A 14,639-nucleotide genomic window follows, 5' to 3' on the forward strand; every position below is an offset into this window, starting at 1 on the left:
ACCAGCCAGCAGCAGCAGCTTCTTGGGCACAGGGGCTGAGACGATGCCAGTGCCTCTGGGGGCAGGGATCAGACGCACCAACACAGAGCCACAGCGGCCCGTCCCCTTGCAAGGAACAGTGTGGGGCTTGCCAGTCTTGTTTCCCCAGTAGCCTCTCTGCACGGGGACACTGGAGAGCTTGGCCAGGATAATGGCCCCACGAATTGCAGTGGCTACTTCCTTGGAACACTTTACACCCAGGCCAACATGACCGCTGTAGTCCCCAAGGGCAGCAAATGCCTTGAACCTGGTCCGCTGGCTAGCACGAGTTTGCTTCTGCACAGGCATGATCTTCAGAACTTCATCCTTGAGGGATGTGCCCAGGAAAAAGTCAATAATCTCGGATTTTTTTCCAGTGAAAAGCATGTGGATGTGTGGAAAGCGTTTTCCTTCACAGTGGAGGTTGAAGTGAGTGTATACTTTTGATTCTGTGTTTTCCCACTGTGTATTATGTACCAAAAATTTCCTAGGTCATTAAATCGCATGTTCTGTAATTTACTAAATCAGTGTCCAATTACTTAGACATTTGGGTTCCTTCTAGCATTTCCTGATTCTAAATGATGTTCATCAACAATGCTGCTGTGAACATTGCGGCCCATAAACCTTTGTCCTCTGAGGTGTTCTGTTGTGTTTTTTTTGTTGTTGTTTGTTTGTTTGTTTGTTTGTTTTTGTTTTGAGTCTGTGATGAAACCCTGTGCCTCCACCCTGAACTACATCCTCAGGCCTTCTAACTTTTTTTTTTTTTTTTAATTTTGAGGCTGAGTCATACTAGCTTTGTAAATTACTCAGGCTGGGGTCAAACTTATAATCCCCCTCCCTCAGCCTCCTGCCCCACCATGTGTGCCGACAGTTCCTGAGGTAATTTTACTTCTGACTTACACTAACAGTTTTTGCTTTGCTGGATTTTGCTCCGCTGCTTATGTAATTCGTGAGGTTTCCTAACTGTGGTGACTTCATTTTCCTGTGCTCCACAGCCACTAGCTCCATGCAAGCACTGAAAGGATTTCTGTTGATGATGTTAAAGTATCTTCTGATGATCAGCCTAGAGCTTATTGCTCCTTATTTATCCAGAATTCCATTCTGCATCATAGCAATGGTGCCACCCCCCTTTCCTTTGTGTTTGCATTTGCCTGTTTTATATTTGAACATTCATTTATTTTTAGTCTTTGTGTTGTTTTGTTTAGGGTATATCTCTTATGAGCAACAGACAGTTGAATTGTTTTCTTTTTGGCATCCAAATCTTTACTACTTTATAGGGTTATGTGGGAGAAGTGGTTTCATTTATACTTACGGTAGATATTTGGTTTTTTGGTTATTTTATTTCATGCTTTGTGGCATTTATATTTCTTTGTAATTTATTTCATTTTATGACTTCAGTGAATTCTGTTTATTTCCTCCCATCTTTTCCATAGGTAACAGAGAAAATACAGATCCAGATTGTAGTTTTTTATGTGACTACTTTAAAAGTTTTCAGAAATCGTGTTTCATTTCCCCAGCCCAATAGATGGAAGCCTGGAGTGGGGTTCGTTCATGCCCTGAGTAACGCAGTGTCGAGGCAGAGCCCCAAGGTGTAACGTCTCTTGGTGAGCCAGGAAGACAGGCAGAGGGGATAGTCAGTTGGGGAACAGCAGAGTGGGAACAGGGGAACCAGAGGGAGGAGCCAAAACGGGCAGTTGGGTGCTGGAAGAACTTCCCCTTCATAGGCAACTGGTCCAAATATTGATAAGATCATATTCTGTTCTTGGATGGGGGTCTCTTGATGCTAATTTTGTCTGAAACACCAGTTACACATGGAATCTGCCAGGCGAGAGTTGAGTTTTAGCATTTCTTAGCCAAATGAACTTGGGCAAATCCTCTAAGTTGTCTGTGGAATACCTTGATTATTATCCTTAAGTCATAGAATTGTGAGGATTTTCTGGGATAAGATATGTAATATTTTAACATATTTGGAAAACACTCAATATGTATTACATATGATGGTGGCTGGGAACCAGTATTTATATATACTCATCTCCTACCTGCAGGACTGGGGATATTTTTATCTATTACTTGCCTGGAGACATGAAATAATTGGGCTATTTTTTAAAAAAATCTGAATATAGGTAGAAAGAGAAGTGAATAAGAAATATGGGATTGGAAGAGCAACAGAAAGTAAGAAAGACGAGTGGAGAACATCTGGGGAAAGAGGAGAACTGGAATAAGAACAGATAGATACCTTGGAGAGTTCCCTGGCCTCCTTTTAGCAGGCCAGGCTCTGTGGGGCAGAAAAGAGATCAGGTCTGTGGGCTGTAGGGGACTGCAGTGGTGAACAGCGACCTGGCACAGCTGGGGTCTGTAGGTTCCTGAATGGAGTGCGGAAGTTTTGGGATCATGGTTAGTAGTATGTTTGCCTGGGTCCCTGAGATGAAGGACCATAGGGGGCAAGATATCTAGGGGGAGGGTAGTAGAAAGGAAGGAAGGAGCGGGGAGGAAGAGGGAAGGGCCAACAGTGTGCATCTTTGATGAAGCCATCCAACCCCACAGCATCTATGTGTTCGCTGAGCTACACCCAGCTCTCTCTCCCTTTGGGGAAATCTAGCACATGAAAGTATGTCCACTCACACATTACCAAGTGATTCCTCACCCTACTCCTGCCCCCACATCTCAGAATGACTGTAAATTTTTCAGAAGGATTAACTGCAATCTTAATTTGCATACTGACTTCCCTGAAATCTTTAGTTTTGCTGCTTAGAACAACAACAAAAAAATTGTTTTAATTTGTTCACTTGCTCAGTAAATATGTAGAAAACGCCTATCTCTGGATGTTGGGTATCCACCCAAGAAGATAGGCAAGATCTGCTGCTTAGAGATGACATCCTAACCAGGCCACAGCTATATTTCCTGCACAGAACTGATGTTACATGACAGTTACACATGCACAGAGGCATCTGGGTGAGCAGACGCAAATTCTCTAATCCCTTCTGCCGAGTAGTGCCACACATCCCAGGCATGGAGTTTCGAGAAAGAGTATATCTTGCTCAGGTAATGCTGAGGGAATCAGGGATGTCAAGGGAGAAATGGCCTCTTGGTGCAAGCTAGCAGATGAAAATCCTCGTAGACAGAGGAGTCTGTTGCCCAGGTGGGAGCACCGTTGGCCAGTGTGAAAGTGGCCCAAGGACAGATGCTTTAGCCACTTTTGGGGTTTGGCAGAGTCCAGGCAGGGGGTCCTCCCTCTCTTGTAGGCAGCAGATACTATTTATTTGTTTGTTTATTTACTTTTCATGTATTTAGGACAGGGTCTCACTACACAGATCGGATTCATAGTGATTCTCCTGTTTTCAGCCTCCCAAGCACTGGGATTACAGGCGTGCACCACCATGCTCAGTCTCAATCACCATCTCAGCACGCCCTGGGGGTGGGGGCGGCACAGCAAGCTGGAGATTGAACCCCCATCCCTGTGTCTGCCTGAGCAGGTGCTTTAATCCGCTGAGCTATCTGGCTGGCCCTGGCAGTAGATACTGACTGCAAGCCCTAATAGCATGAGTTGCAAAAAGTTGGTGTCCTAATCTCTTTTCCCCAGAGCTCATAGCCTAGGGAAGATAGATGATCCATATATGCCTGAACTCTAGTGTTAAGTGTTCTCAGAATAGGACACAGGAAGTACACAAGAAGGGTGCCTGGCCAGTGTGGGGGCCTTAGAAGAGGCTTCACAGGGGCAGTGACATTCAAGCTGGGGCCTAGGGCTGAGCATGAATTAACTAGGTAAAGGGAAGTTCAGAAATACAGAGGAAACCACTCATGAAAAGGCCCAGAGGTGCACAGAGAAGGCGGGGCCTAGATGGCCCTGAAAGGGCTCCACCATGGGAGAAGAGTCAGTTCCAGGAGAGGTAGGCAGAGGCCAGATCCTGTCATGCCCAGAGGGGCCTGAGTAGCTGGTGGCTTTCCCCTTTCCTTCCCCTCCCCACGAGAAATGATTGAGCACCTACTGTGTACTGGGCACTTGGCACTCTGGGTACAGAGCTGAGGGGGGCAGACACTGTACTAACCTCACAGAAGTTCCAGGATGGCATAGGCGTAGGAGTGAGCTTCCAGCAGGATGTTCAAGGCCCAGCATGGCGCTCCTTCCTCTTCTTTTTAAATTAATAATTCATGTACCCTAAAATGCATTCTTTTAAAAGTGGGCAGTTCTGCAGCGCTCAGCACAAGATCCTTCACAATGTTATACAGCCATCACCACTGTCCAATTCCAGAATATTTTCATCATCTCCACACCGGAGGAAGCCCTGGACTTCAGAGCAGTGACTCTTCATTCTGCTCTTCTCAGCCCGCCCCCCAGGCCCTGGCAACCAATCTGCTTTCTGTTTCTATGGATCTGCTTATCCTGGACATTTCATGTAAATGCGATCAGGTATATGAGGCCTTATCTTTTGGGTCTGACGTCTTTCCTTTAGCACAACTTTCGAAGTTCATCCACGTTGCGGCTGGTATCTCTGCTCCATTCCATTTCACGGCAGAATGCCATTCCATTGCATGGTATTTTGTTTATTCATTGAGTGATGGACATTTGGGTTCTTTGTACTTTGGTCTTGTGAATAATGCTGCAGTCATCCTCAATTTTGGAGCAGATACGGGTGTGTTCTTCTTGTGCATACTCCTAGAAGAGGAACTGCTAGGTCATGCGGTCGCTTTGTGCTTACCTTTGAGGAAGTGCTGGAATGTTTGCAAAGAGGCCTGAGTAGATAACTTTCCCTTTTCCTTCCCCTCCCCAAGGAATGATTGTGCATCTACTGTGTACTGGGCAGTTGGCACTGTGGGGACAGTGATGAGACAGGAGACACTGTACTGACCCCACAGAAGTCCCAGGATGGCGCCAATTTCCACTACTGATAGCAGTGTATGAGGGCTCTGCCTTCCCCACCCCCTCCCCAAAGCTTGTAACCATCTGCCCCTCCTCTTGAATGTGCCCTCAGGTGAGATACCTGGTGCAGAAGAAGGGTTGGCTCTTGGGACCTAAGCCTAGGACTGTGATGGTGCTGAGGGCCACCCTCCACCCTGGCTGAGTCACCGCCCAGGGTCCCGGGTGAGCTGCCTGCCAGAGGGGCGGGCTGCACGTGTCACTGCAGATGCTACCATTAAACTTGACTGAGTTTCTGCACCCAGCCCCAGGCCGCTGGGCTTCCCTTGAAGCAGTTATTTCTGGCTATTTCTGCTCCAGGGAGGAGCAGTGGTGGGTGGAAAGGTTGAACTGTTCAGCGGGGTGATTTGGAAGCACATTGCATCCAGGACAACTTTGACTTGCAGGAAGAAAATGCCTCTTTCTGAGGGTGCTGGGCTGAGGGCTGGGCCCACTTCAACCCTGACAGCAACTTGAGGAGGGGAGGTGGGGTCAGTGCGGGCAGGATTGCTCCATGAAGGGGGTGCAACCCTCGTGGGGATGTTGCAGCTGGAGGAAGGGGATCTGGGGCCAGAGGTGAGGGATGGGTGCTTAGCACCAGATGGGCACAAGGGTGCCTAAGATAGAGATGCTGCAGAAGACAAACGGGGGAGTAGAGGCTCTTAGGCTTGCAGCTGCCACTCGCTCGCCTTATGACCTCCAGCTGAATGTCACTCTCTCTCATTTGCAAACTAATATCAAGGCTGCTGCAGTGGCTGCCACGGGCACTGTCTTCTCTATCAGGTGATGTCCAGCAGCATTTAACTTTGTCAGCAGCGGTGTTGACTCTTTGTTTTACTTTTTGCCATCTTTCCGGTCCTTCCTTTTGGCCACACTTCAGCCAAGTGTAGTCTTTGGAGCCAGGGTTAAAATCCCAGGCCCACCATTCTCAGGCATGGGCCCTTGGGCAGAAGAGTTCCCGGGTCCAAACCCGAGCATTTGTTTCCTAGCTGTAAATTGCGCAGTAATAAGGGGTTGTTAACAGTACCGGATGATGAGGACCAGCTGACTTGGTGGATGTAAAGTGCTTAACTAACGCAATGCCTGGCACACAGTCAGTGCTGGGCTGAGGAAAGAAGATCTAAAGGCACAAGGTAGAGGGAGTGTGGCCTGTGATCTGGGGCCAGAGGGAAGGGATGGGTGCCCAGTGCCCCTCCTGGGAGGAGACAGGGACGGGGGGGGGCTGAAGACTCCTGTGGTCAAGTCCTGATCTAACTGCACTAATGAGGGAGGTTTAGGGTATATAGATCACTCCTGTAAAATCATAATCTTTGCTTTTCATGCCATGAGTCCTACTCCTGGTGCTGCCCAGTGTCTGCAAGAAGACATTAGGGAGAGACCCACAGCCTCAGGGACAAGTAGCCCCTCACAGGTGCTGTGGAAAGACTGGCTCGGGAGACTCAGCTGAGATTGGAGTGATCAGGGAAGTCCTCCCAAAGGAGGGGACATTTTGGGTGGAATCTGAAGGATGAAGAGGAGTTTGCTGGCCCAAGATAGGAAGGCCTGGGGATTTGGGAGCTCAGTTATTGTTTTTGTTTTAGGAAGCAAAAGAAGCTGGTGTGGCTGATTTGTGAGCAATCCAGAGAGGCAGGACCTGGGCTAAGACGGGGCTGACAGGGGAAAGAGAGGAGACCCCAGGTGGTGCCCTGGGGGCTGTGGGAGCATGAGGCCTCAGTGCTGGGCACTGGGAAGAGAAGCAAGGGCACTGAGGAGAGAGGAGGGCTTGGTGGTCAGTGCCCTGTGGACATAACTGCTGGCAGCAGCTGCGCTGCAAGGTGCCCCTGGAGGTACACATTGCCCACGGCCCACCTCCAGCAAGCAGACCCCACTGTCTCCCTGTGTCCATTGTACCAGGGCTGAATCAGGGAGCACACTTGTGTTGCATGTCACCCACTTGCTCGAGGTCAGACAGCTCTCTATGTGGGACTGGGTAGGTCAGATGCTAGAGTAAACATGGGCCTGTCTGCGGCAATTCCTCCCTGCAGAGGCAGCCGCCACCAGCTTCCTGCCGAGAGGGGCTGGTACAGCTTTGCACGATGCAGCTGGAGATGGAAGGAGCAGATGGCCCTGTTGGCCCAGATTCCTGCCAGATTGCCAGGGAGGTGTGGGTGGAGTGGCAGCCTGTGCCAGGAGCAGGATGCCCAAGAGAGAAGGCCAGGAGCCACCTCTTTGCCATCCAGATGGGGTTCTGCCTGTGGAGGGGCACAGAGAGCACTGGCTGTGGCCTCACTGTGGTCTACAGCATATGTTCGAGCTCCCGAAGAGACCATTCTCGGTGGCCAGCTGGAAAGCTCTTGGGAGCTGCAGGGTGGTAGCAGTTGTGGTAGCCCTGTGTCCAGTACCAAGGCCAGGGTGGGCCAGGCAGAGCTTAGTGATTGTTTTTTATTTTTAGTTTCTTGATTAATGATGATGGCAGCTCTTGGACATTAGGGAGACATGATTGGTGACACCCCCTCCCCCACTCTACAGATGAGGACACAGGGCAGAGAGGAGGAGTAACTTGCCTAACACTACAGCTAAACATATAAGAAGTGAGACTAAATGGGCCCCTCTGATGAGCTGACAGCCATGCTTGGGAGCTGGAGCTTTGGGGACAGGAGCAGATTGAGGAAGGGGCAACCAGGAAAAGTGGTGAGTGTTTCTGCCAGGAGAGGAGAGCATGTCCCACTTGTCTTTCTTTGTCCTCCCTGTGCCCTGGCCAACCCTTAGACCTCAGGCAGCTTCCTTCATTGCTCAGGGTGCTCAGAGAGCAAGAGGTGAGCCTGACAACATAGGACAAGGAGGCCTTGGCATGGTTGATCAGGCCGTACACTGCACAATTGCAGGACACTCCATTCACATAGACTATGATGAGAACCGTGCCCCTTGGAGTTGCACCAGGTGATAGCCCCGTAAGGTGGGATTGTAACATACAGGACCCTGAAGATCATGCTTCTGTAAAACTTTCTGTAAATGGGCCAGATATTAAATATTCCAGCCTGTGCAGGCCATACAGCCTGTGTTGGAACTCCTCAGCCCCGCTGCTGTAGGGCGAGAGCAGTTGTAGGCGATATGTAAATGAATGAGTGTGACTGTGTTCCAGTAAAACTTTATTTACAGAAATAGGTTGCCTGGCAGATTTGGCCCATGTGCCAGTTTGCCAACCCCAATGAGGTCCGTGGAAGGATCCTAAGCTCCATTCCGAGATCAGTGTGGAGCCATGAGAGGGTTTTCAGCCAGAGTAAAGAGGGGCTCATTGACATTTTGGACCTGATAGATCTGTGTCCCCACTACGCCTTGCCAGGCAGCAGGGTTTCTTCTGTCCTGTGCGAGGATCCTCTCCATGCCCTCTGCAGGCCCAGGCTTGGCCTGGGGCCTCAGGGCCTCTGTTGTCCTGGTGGTCTCAGAGCAGAGGCCACGGCCGTGCACTTTTCCCTGTCTGTCCTCTCCATGCTAGGGCTCAACTCAGATCTGGACCCCTAGCAGGGCTGCCTAAATGCTAGTTCCCTTCCCTAGTCTCAAGTGCTGGTGAGCGCAGTCCACTGGGCAGCATCTCAGGCTTGCAAATTAGGAAACTGTGGTCCCACATTCCAGCTCCCCCATTTGGCCGTGTGTGCCTTGAACTGTACCTTCCAGACTCTCCGTCTCCCCTCGTGCACTGACCTGGAGCATAGGAAGACACAGGAAGAAGACTGTTGCTAGGGGCATCCTTTTTTCTTGATGAACCCCAGAGGCGGGAAAGCCTGGTCATGCGCTGCATGGTAGGGACTTTGCTCCAGCGAGCTGGGCCTACAGCCAGCCTCTGGCCTCCCAGCTGGAGCTGGGAAGTGTAACTGTTGAGGTGGCCTTGGCTTAGGAATATTAAGGGCTTCTTGGAAAAGGGGGTGATTTGTCCCACTTCTTGTGCTGAAAATAACTGCCCGACATCGGAGTAATTACATGGCTTGGACTTCGTGTAGCAGAGATCACCCCAATAATTGCTGTGCACAAACACTGCTTTTGGCAGCTGATATCTATTTTTTGCCTCAAAGAGTCTTAACTGGAAGACTTTCCACCACCCACCCAGGGTACCCTCACTTCATGGGAGCAGAGCTTTCTGGATAGGATCATAATGGCTATGTTTGCTCCCCCAAAGGCCATCTGTTGGCTCAGGCTACCCCTGGCCGGTGGACAGGCTGGGTCTGGTGGTTGATGGTTTGGGCATACTCTCCTAACCTAGCTCTGTACCTAGAACCAGCCACCAGGTCACCCACGTTCTGTATGATGGACCTGTAGCCAAAGCTGTATCTATCTGATGGAGTCTTGTGGAGTCGGCACCAGAGGGGTGGTCTGTGTTGCTCAGAAATGGATAGGAGTCTTTGAATTAAGACAGGGGATTCCCAATTGGGCCATAGTTCTGGAAAAGTTCTTGAGGAATGACTGTGTGTGTGCCAGGCTTTCAGGGCCACAGCCATAACTACCAGAAGAGGAGACAGGCCATCAATTAGGCACACTAGGGATAGGCATCAGTACCAGATTGTGACCCTAACTTCTTGTGGCTTAGTGGTCAGTGCACAGACAGACCCAAAGCTCATAATCATCCACATAGCTGTGTAATTATAATTGTGATAATGCTATAGACAATATGCATAGAAGGTATGGGGACATTTAGTGTCAGTTCTGAGCTGAAACTAAAGATAAGGACTGAGGCAGGTATGTGTGTGCATATGTGTATATGTATATGCATGCATGTATGTTAGAGATGGGTACATAGATGGGTATATAAATGATGGTGGATGAGTAGATGGATGGATGGATGGATGGATGGTGGGTGATGGTGGAATGCACAGATGGGTAGCTGATAGAGTGTTCTAGGCAACAGAAGTCAGCGGTCCAAGAAACCTAGAGATCACAGGAGGTGTGGTGACAGTGACCAAAAGAAGACTCGCACAACATATTTGCAATCTAGGAAGTGAGGCTGGAGAGCAGGCAGACAGGCTCACTGTGCATGGTTGCATAAGTCGTGTGTCACCCAGGTCCAGGAGGTGCTGATCTTATGGAGCTTGGTAGGATGCCACTCTCCCCATACTATGGTGAACTGCATGCAGGTGTCACATCATGCAAGACCTGGATTGCCCTGATGAGGGTTTGGGGCATTAGTCCTCAAGCAGTGGGGAGCCAACAAGGGGCATTAGCAGTTTGTGGTGGGCTAATTTCCATTTTAATGCCCCATGGCAACACTGAGCAGCAGAACTTTTGAGGGGGATGGAAATGTTCCATTGCTGTGCTTTCCAATATGGTGGCTGTATTGAGCACAGCATGACTGAGAGACTGAATTTTGAGTGTTTATTAGCCATCATAGCCAGATGCAACTTATGGCTCCTAGTGCAGAGTGCAGAACTTCCAAAGGGTCTGTGTCTCACACTAGATGATCAAGTCCTATCTCTCCTTACCACCAGCAACAATGCATCTTGGGCAAGTCAGCTGGCGGCAGCACACTGGCTGGGAGCAGCCCAGATGGGGCTGGGCCCGGAAGCTGAGCTCATGGTGTTGGAGCTGCGGAGCTATCCCCTAGCCCCACAGCTCCCGGAACCCTGTGGACTCCCACCCCCCGCCCCTCATCAGTGTCTTTCCCCTGTACTGTGGAGCTGCTGGCTGGCTGACTTTTGTCCACCAGAGTGGGTGGCCTTGTCCCTACCCTTCCCTCCTAGTGGCTTCCTTACCATAGAGGTACGTGGATGAGGAAATTCCTGGTCACTGCATAAGCCATGGTGTGGAAACAGTGTCCACCATAGGCATCTGGGGATGTGGATTTGGCTCCTGTTTTGGGGGGACTCAGGTTGGTAGGGCTGAATGAAGGCTAACAGGTTCTGAGAGGGGCCCAGAGCCACCTGCTGTTCATTGCAGGGCTCAGGCCTTCAGCCCTGCTCTGTCAGCATTGTGACTGAGGGCGTCACCCCCACACAAGCTAGCCTGTGGATCCAAATTCATCTGCTGGCCTCTGTTCACCCCTTTGGCACTTGCCAGTGACCTGCCCAGTCCACCCATGGGACTCCAAATCCAGGCAGGAGCCTGGTCAGGCCCTGCAGGACTGGGAGAGTAGCTGGGGCCCCATGCATGCTCTCTGGGGAGAGCACAGATAGAGGCTGGCTGGAGGTGGCCTTTGGGCAGCTCGGGGCCAGAGCAAGGACAGGACTCTTGCCAAGGATGGGGAGAGGCCTGTGGGGCTGCACTGGGGTTCAGGAGAGAACTAGGGCCTGAGTGGGGACCAGAGGGGGGAAGGTCACAGTGGTCGGGGAGAGGGTTTATCCTACACAAAAAGGTGTCATTGGAGCTCACTGGCTTTTCTCATCCCCAGGTCCCTACCCACCTAATCCCTGAACTAACATCTCTTCCTCCCTTCCTTATTCCCTCCATCCTTCCCTTTCCTTCCTCCTATGCCACTTCCTCCTCCTCCATCTTCCTTCTTCTCTTCCTCCTTGTTCTCCTCCTCCTCCTCTTCTTCCTCCTCCTCCTCCTCCTTGTCTTTCTCGTCCTCCTCTTCTTTTCTCTTCTTCCACCTGCTGCTTCTCCTCCTCTTCTTCCTCCTCCTGCTCCTTCTCCTCCTCCTCCCTCCTCCTCTTCCTCTTCTTCTTCTTCCTCCTCCTCCTCTTCCTCTCTCTCTCTCTCTCCCTCCCTCCCTCCCTCCACCTCCCAATATTAAGTAGGGCCAAGGAAGGGACATTTGACCTCAAGAGTTAGCCACCATCTGCAGAGACCTGCAGTGTTACAAAGATAGTCACAGCTGTCATAGCCGGAGACTCCTGGGAAGCTGGTGCCTGGCTTGCTGAGTCTGACTTGGCTTACATCAGTTATGCCTTAGGAGCCTTTGTTAGATAGGATTGAACATCAGCCTCATGTGGCAGATGAGAGAACTGGCACAGAGAGGGAACTGGCTTGAGTACATTGCACAGCCATTAAGAATGGGGTTATTGGACTCAAGGGGGTAAATTTGAAGGACTAGAAAGTGTTCTTTCCAGACAGCCAGTGTAATCCCTGAGTAGTGTAATCTGGCACAGGAACTTATTAGTCTTCCCCATGGGACAGCAGGCAGTGGTATCTGCTTCTTGGAAATTCTGGTCCAAAGACCTGTGTGCCTCAGTCTCTTCATCTGTAAAATGGAGAATTTGTCTTTACTAACCTCAGAGGTTCTGAGTTCAATCCCCCATTCTGCACAAAAACAAACAAAAACCCTCAGAAACCAGTTGTCGAGACTAAGCAAGAACACTCGTGCCAGGGCCTTGCCCACATGTGTCTCACCCCTGTGCCCTTCTGTTACAGTGCGCTACTTCCTGAAGAACAAGGTCAGCCCTGATTTGTGCAATGAGGATGGACTCACAGCCCTGCACCAGGTAAGCCAGGTTCACTGGTGGCCCCCCTCCTGCTCCCCGCCTCGACAGGTGTCCCATTCTGCTGCAGTTTCCTGCCTGGAACCCCAGGCCAGAGTGAAAGGGACTCACAGTGGTCTATCTGCAAGGCTCTTGTCTGCTTTGGGGACCTGAGTCTCACACTCCACATGTGTCCATGGAACCCTGCGCACATACACACACGCGTGCGGGGCAGGAGCCTTCGTAACCTGAATCCTCTGCCCGGCAGAGCAAATCTGTTTGGCGCTTGCCATTTGAGAAGCACATTCACACCAGTCAGGACACCACACTGACCCTGGTACCAAAGATGACCGATGCAGAAGTCACAGGCCCACGACCCATGGCTGTGGACCATGCGTTGTCATAACACAGATCCTTGCTGGGGCAGCACGATGGCCCCTCCCTGGCCGGGGACAGGCTGTTCTGGCTGTCACCTCTTTCTTGCATGCATGCCTCCTCTACTTCTGCAGCCTCCGAAGTGTCTCTAGCATTCATGCTGGTCCTTTTAGCTGCAAGGATGTTTAAACCTAAAACCTCGAGTTTATGCAAAGCTCTGGTGTCTTCTCACTACCGCCCCCAACACAGGAGGCATCTCACCCAGAACCTGCAGGCTCCTGCTAGCTCACTACTGAGCACTGACTGCCACATTTTCTGCTGGGGAGGGGACCCAGAAGTGAGTTAGGCAATCAATGTCCCTGCTCTCAGAGTTCACAGTGTGTTGTGATCACAGTGTATAAATAACAAAAAAGGCAATGCTGCATGGTTAGGTTCACAGAGGCCAGCAGAGAGCTCTATGCAGCTGGAAGCTGAGAACTGATGAACGGCCTCAAAAGGGAACTGAGAAACACTTCCAAGAGAAAGGACATCTGAGCTGGGTCTTGAAGGCTGAGTAGGAGTTTGCCATATAGAAGAGAACAGTAAAAGCAGAGCAAACAGCATTGAGGAAGCATGACAAAGGATGTCAGCCTTTCAAGACTGGACTTGAGGGGGTCAGTCGATTATGGTATCATCAATACGCAAGGAGCCCCAGGGAAAGAGCAGGAGGCGAGACTGGAAAGATTGAGAAGAGGGCCTCTGGATTTAGACCTCATGGTTAGAACCTGGAGGAGGATTTTCAATCTTTAATCCATTTCTTGCTATGCAACTCTGTGAACTCCAGCCTCGCTGAGCCAGGTTCCGCATCTATAAAGAGGGAAGAAGAGGACCCTCGCAGGCCCGCTCCAAGTATTAAGTACAGCAAGGTGTGGCCAAAGCTTAGCAGAGCGCCCAGCTGGGGGAGGGGGAGGTGGCCCAGAAAGCATTGGCTTTCCTCTGTGACGACATGACATGAGCTATGGTGTCAGGGGCTGCTGTTGTCATGGTTAGTGTCACTGCCCCTCCAGAACAGCCAGCGGGACTGGAGTGCATGTGAATCCTCTTCCCCTGGCCCAGGAGTGTGCATCGGCTCCTGCCTTCCTGGTCTGCAAACCGAGAGTGACGTGATTAATGACCGAGGAAGCACTCTCTGGTGTGTGTATGTGGAAGAGGAAGGTGGGCAGAGAAGATGAGGCCTCACCTAGGGAGCAGGGATGAGGGGAGGGATTTAGGAAAAGGAGTCGCAGCAGGAGGAATGAACTGAATGTCAGGTGCAATCTCCCCCCTCCGGGGGGGCACTGGCCTGGCCTGTCCACCCTCCACGGGTGTCCTTGCACCTGCCCCAGCCTTGCTGAGCCGCTCTGATGTGACTCTGCAGCTCTCCATCTAAGCCTGCGACTCTCCTGCATGTCTCCTGCAACCTCTAAGGATGGTCTCTTAAGTCTTCTGGTCCCAGGATGCCAGAGTTCCCCAGAACCATCTCTGGTGACAGCATGGAGACCTTCCCTTTGTAACCCTGCCTGTTACCTTTGGCGCCCCCTGGTGGCTGTGTCATGCGCGGTTCTGTGGTCACCTGAGGCAGCACGTACCTAGCCGACTCACATCTGCCCATCCAAAGACAGGCCACCTGGAGACTGGCTGACTCAGAAAGAATGCGGGTCTCTAGCACCATCTGTGCAAACGGCTTCTCCTTTCCCACAAGTCCTTCTGCACCAAGGCCTGGCTCACTGGCATAGGGTGGGGGCTGTGGTGCCCTCCCACACCCATGCCTATGCCTGTACCCTCTGCATCCACGGACTCCTACAGGTGTCCCTGCTCTTTCTGCTGGCCTCCAGTCTCTTCTCCCTGTCCTAACAATCTTTTCCGTAGTCCAGGCCACTTCCAGCTCTTAACCAGATGACCTCAACCCAGCTTCTCCCACTGTGGGCATGTACACTCTCTCTCTCTCTCTCTCTCTCTCTCTCTCTCTC

General features: G+C 51.1%; 1 protein-coding gene across 1 annotated transcript in view; it reads left to right on the forward strand.

Moving 5' to 3' along the window:
• The window catches only part of Ppp1r16b (protein phosphatase 1 regulatory subunit 16B), a 112,698-nt gene that overhangs the window by 73,593 nt on the left and 24,466 nt on the right, over positions 1–14,639 (forward strand). Inside the window, exons 3-4 of the mRNA XM_023714961.1 lie at positions 12,230–12,300; positions 13,698–13,845. Of these exons, the coding sequence (XP_023570729.1) occupies positions 12,230–12,300; positions 13,698–13,845 (219 nt within the window). The remainder of the gene's footprint in view (positions 1–12,229; positions 12,301–13,697; positions 13,846–14,639) is intronic.

This window comes from Octodon degus, unplaced genomic scaffold, assembly GCF_000260255.1.
Source record: "Octodon degus isolate 3935 unplaced genomic scaffold, OctDeg1.0 scaffold00037, whole genome shotgun sequence".
Taxonomy (NCBI): Eukaryota; Metazoa; Chordata; class Mammalia; order Rodentia; family Octodontidae; genus Octodon; species Octodon degus.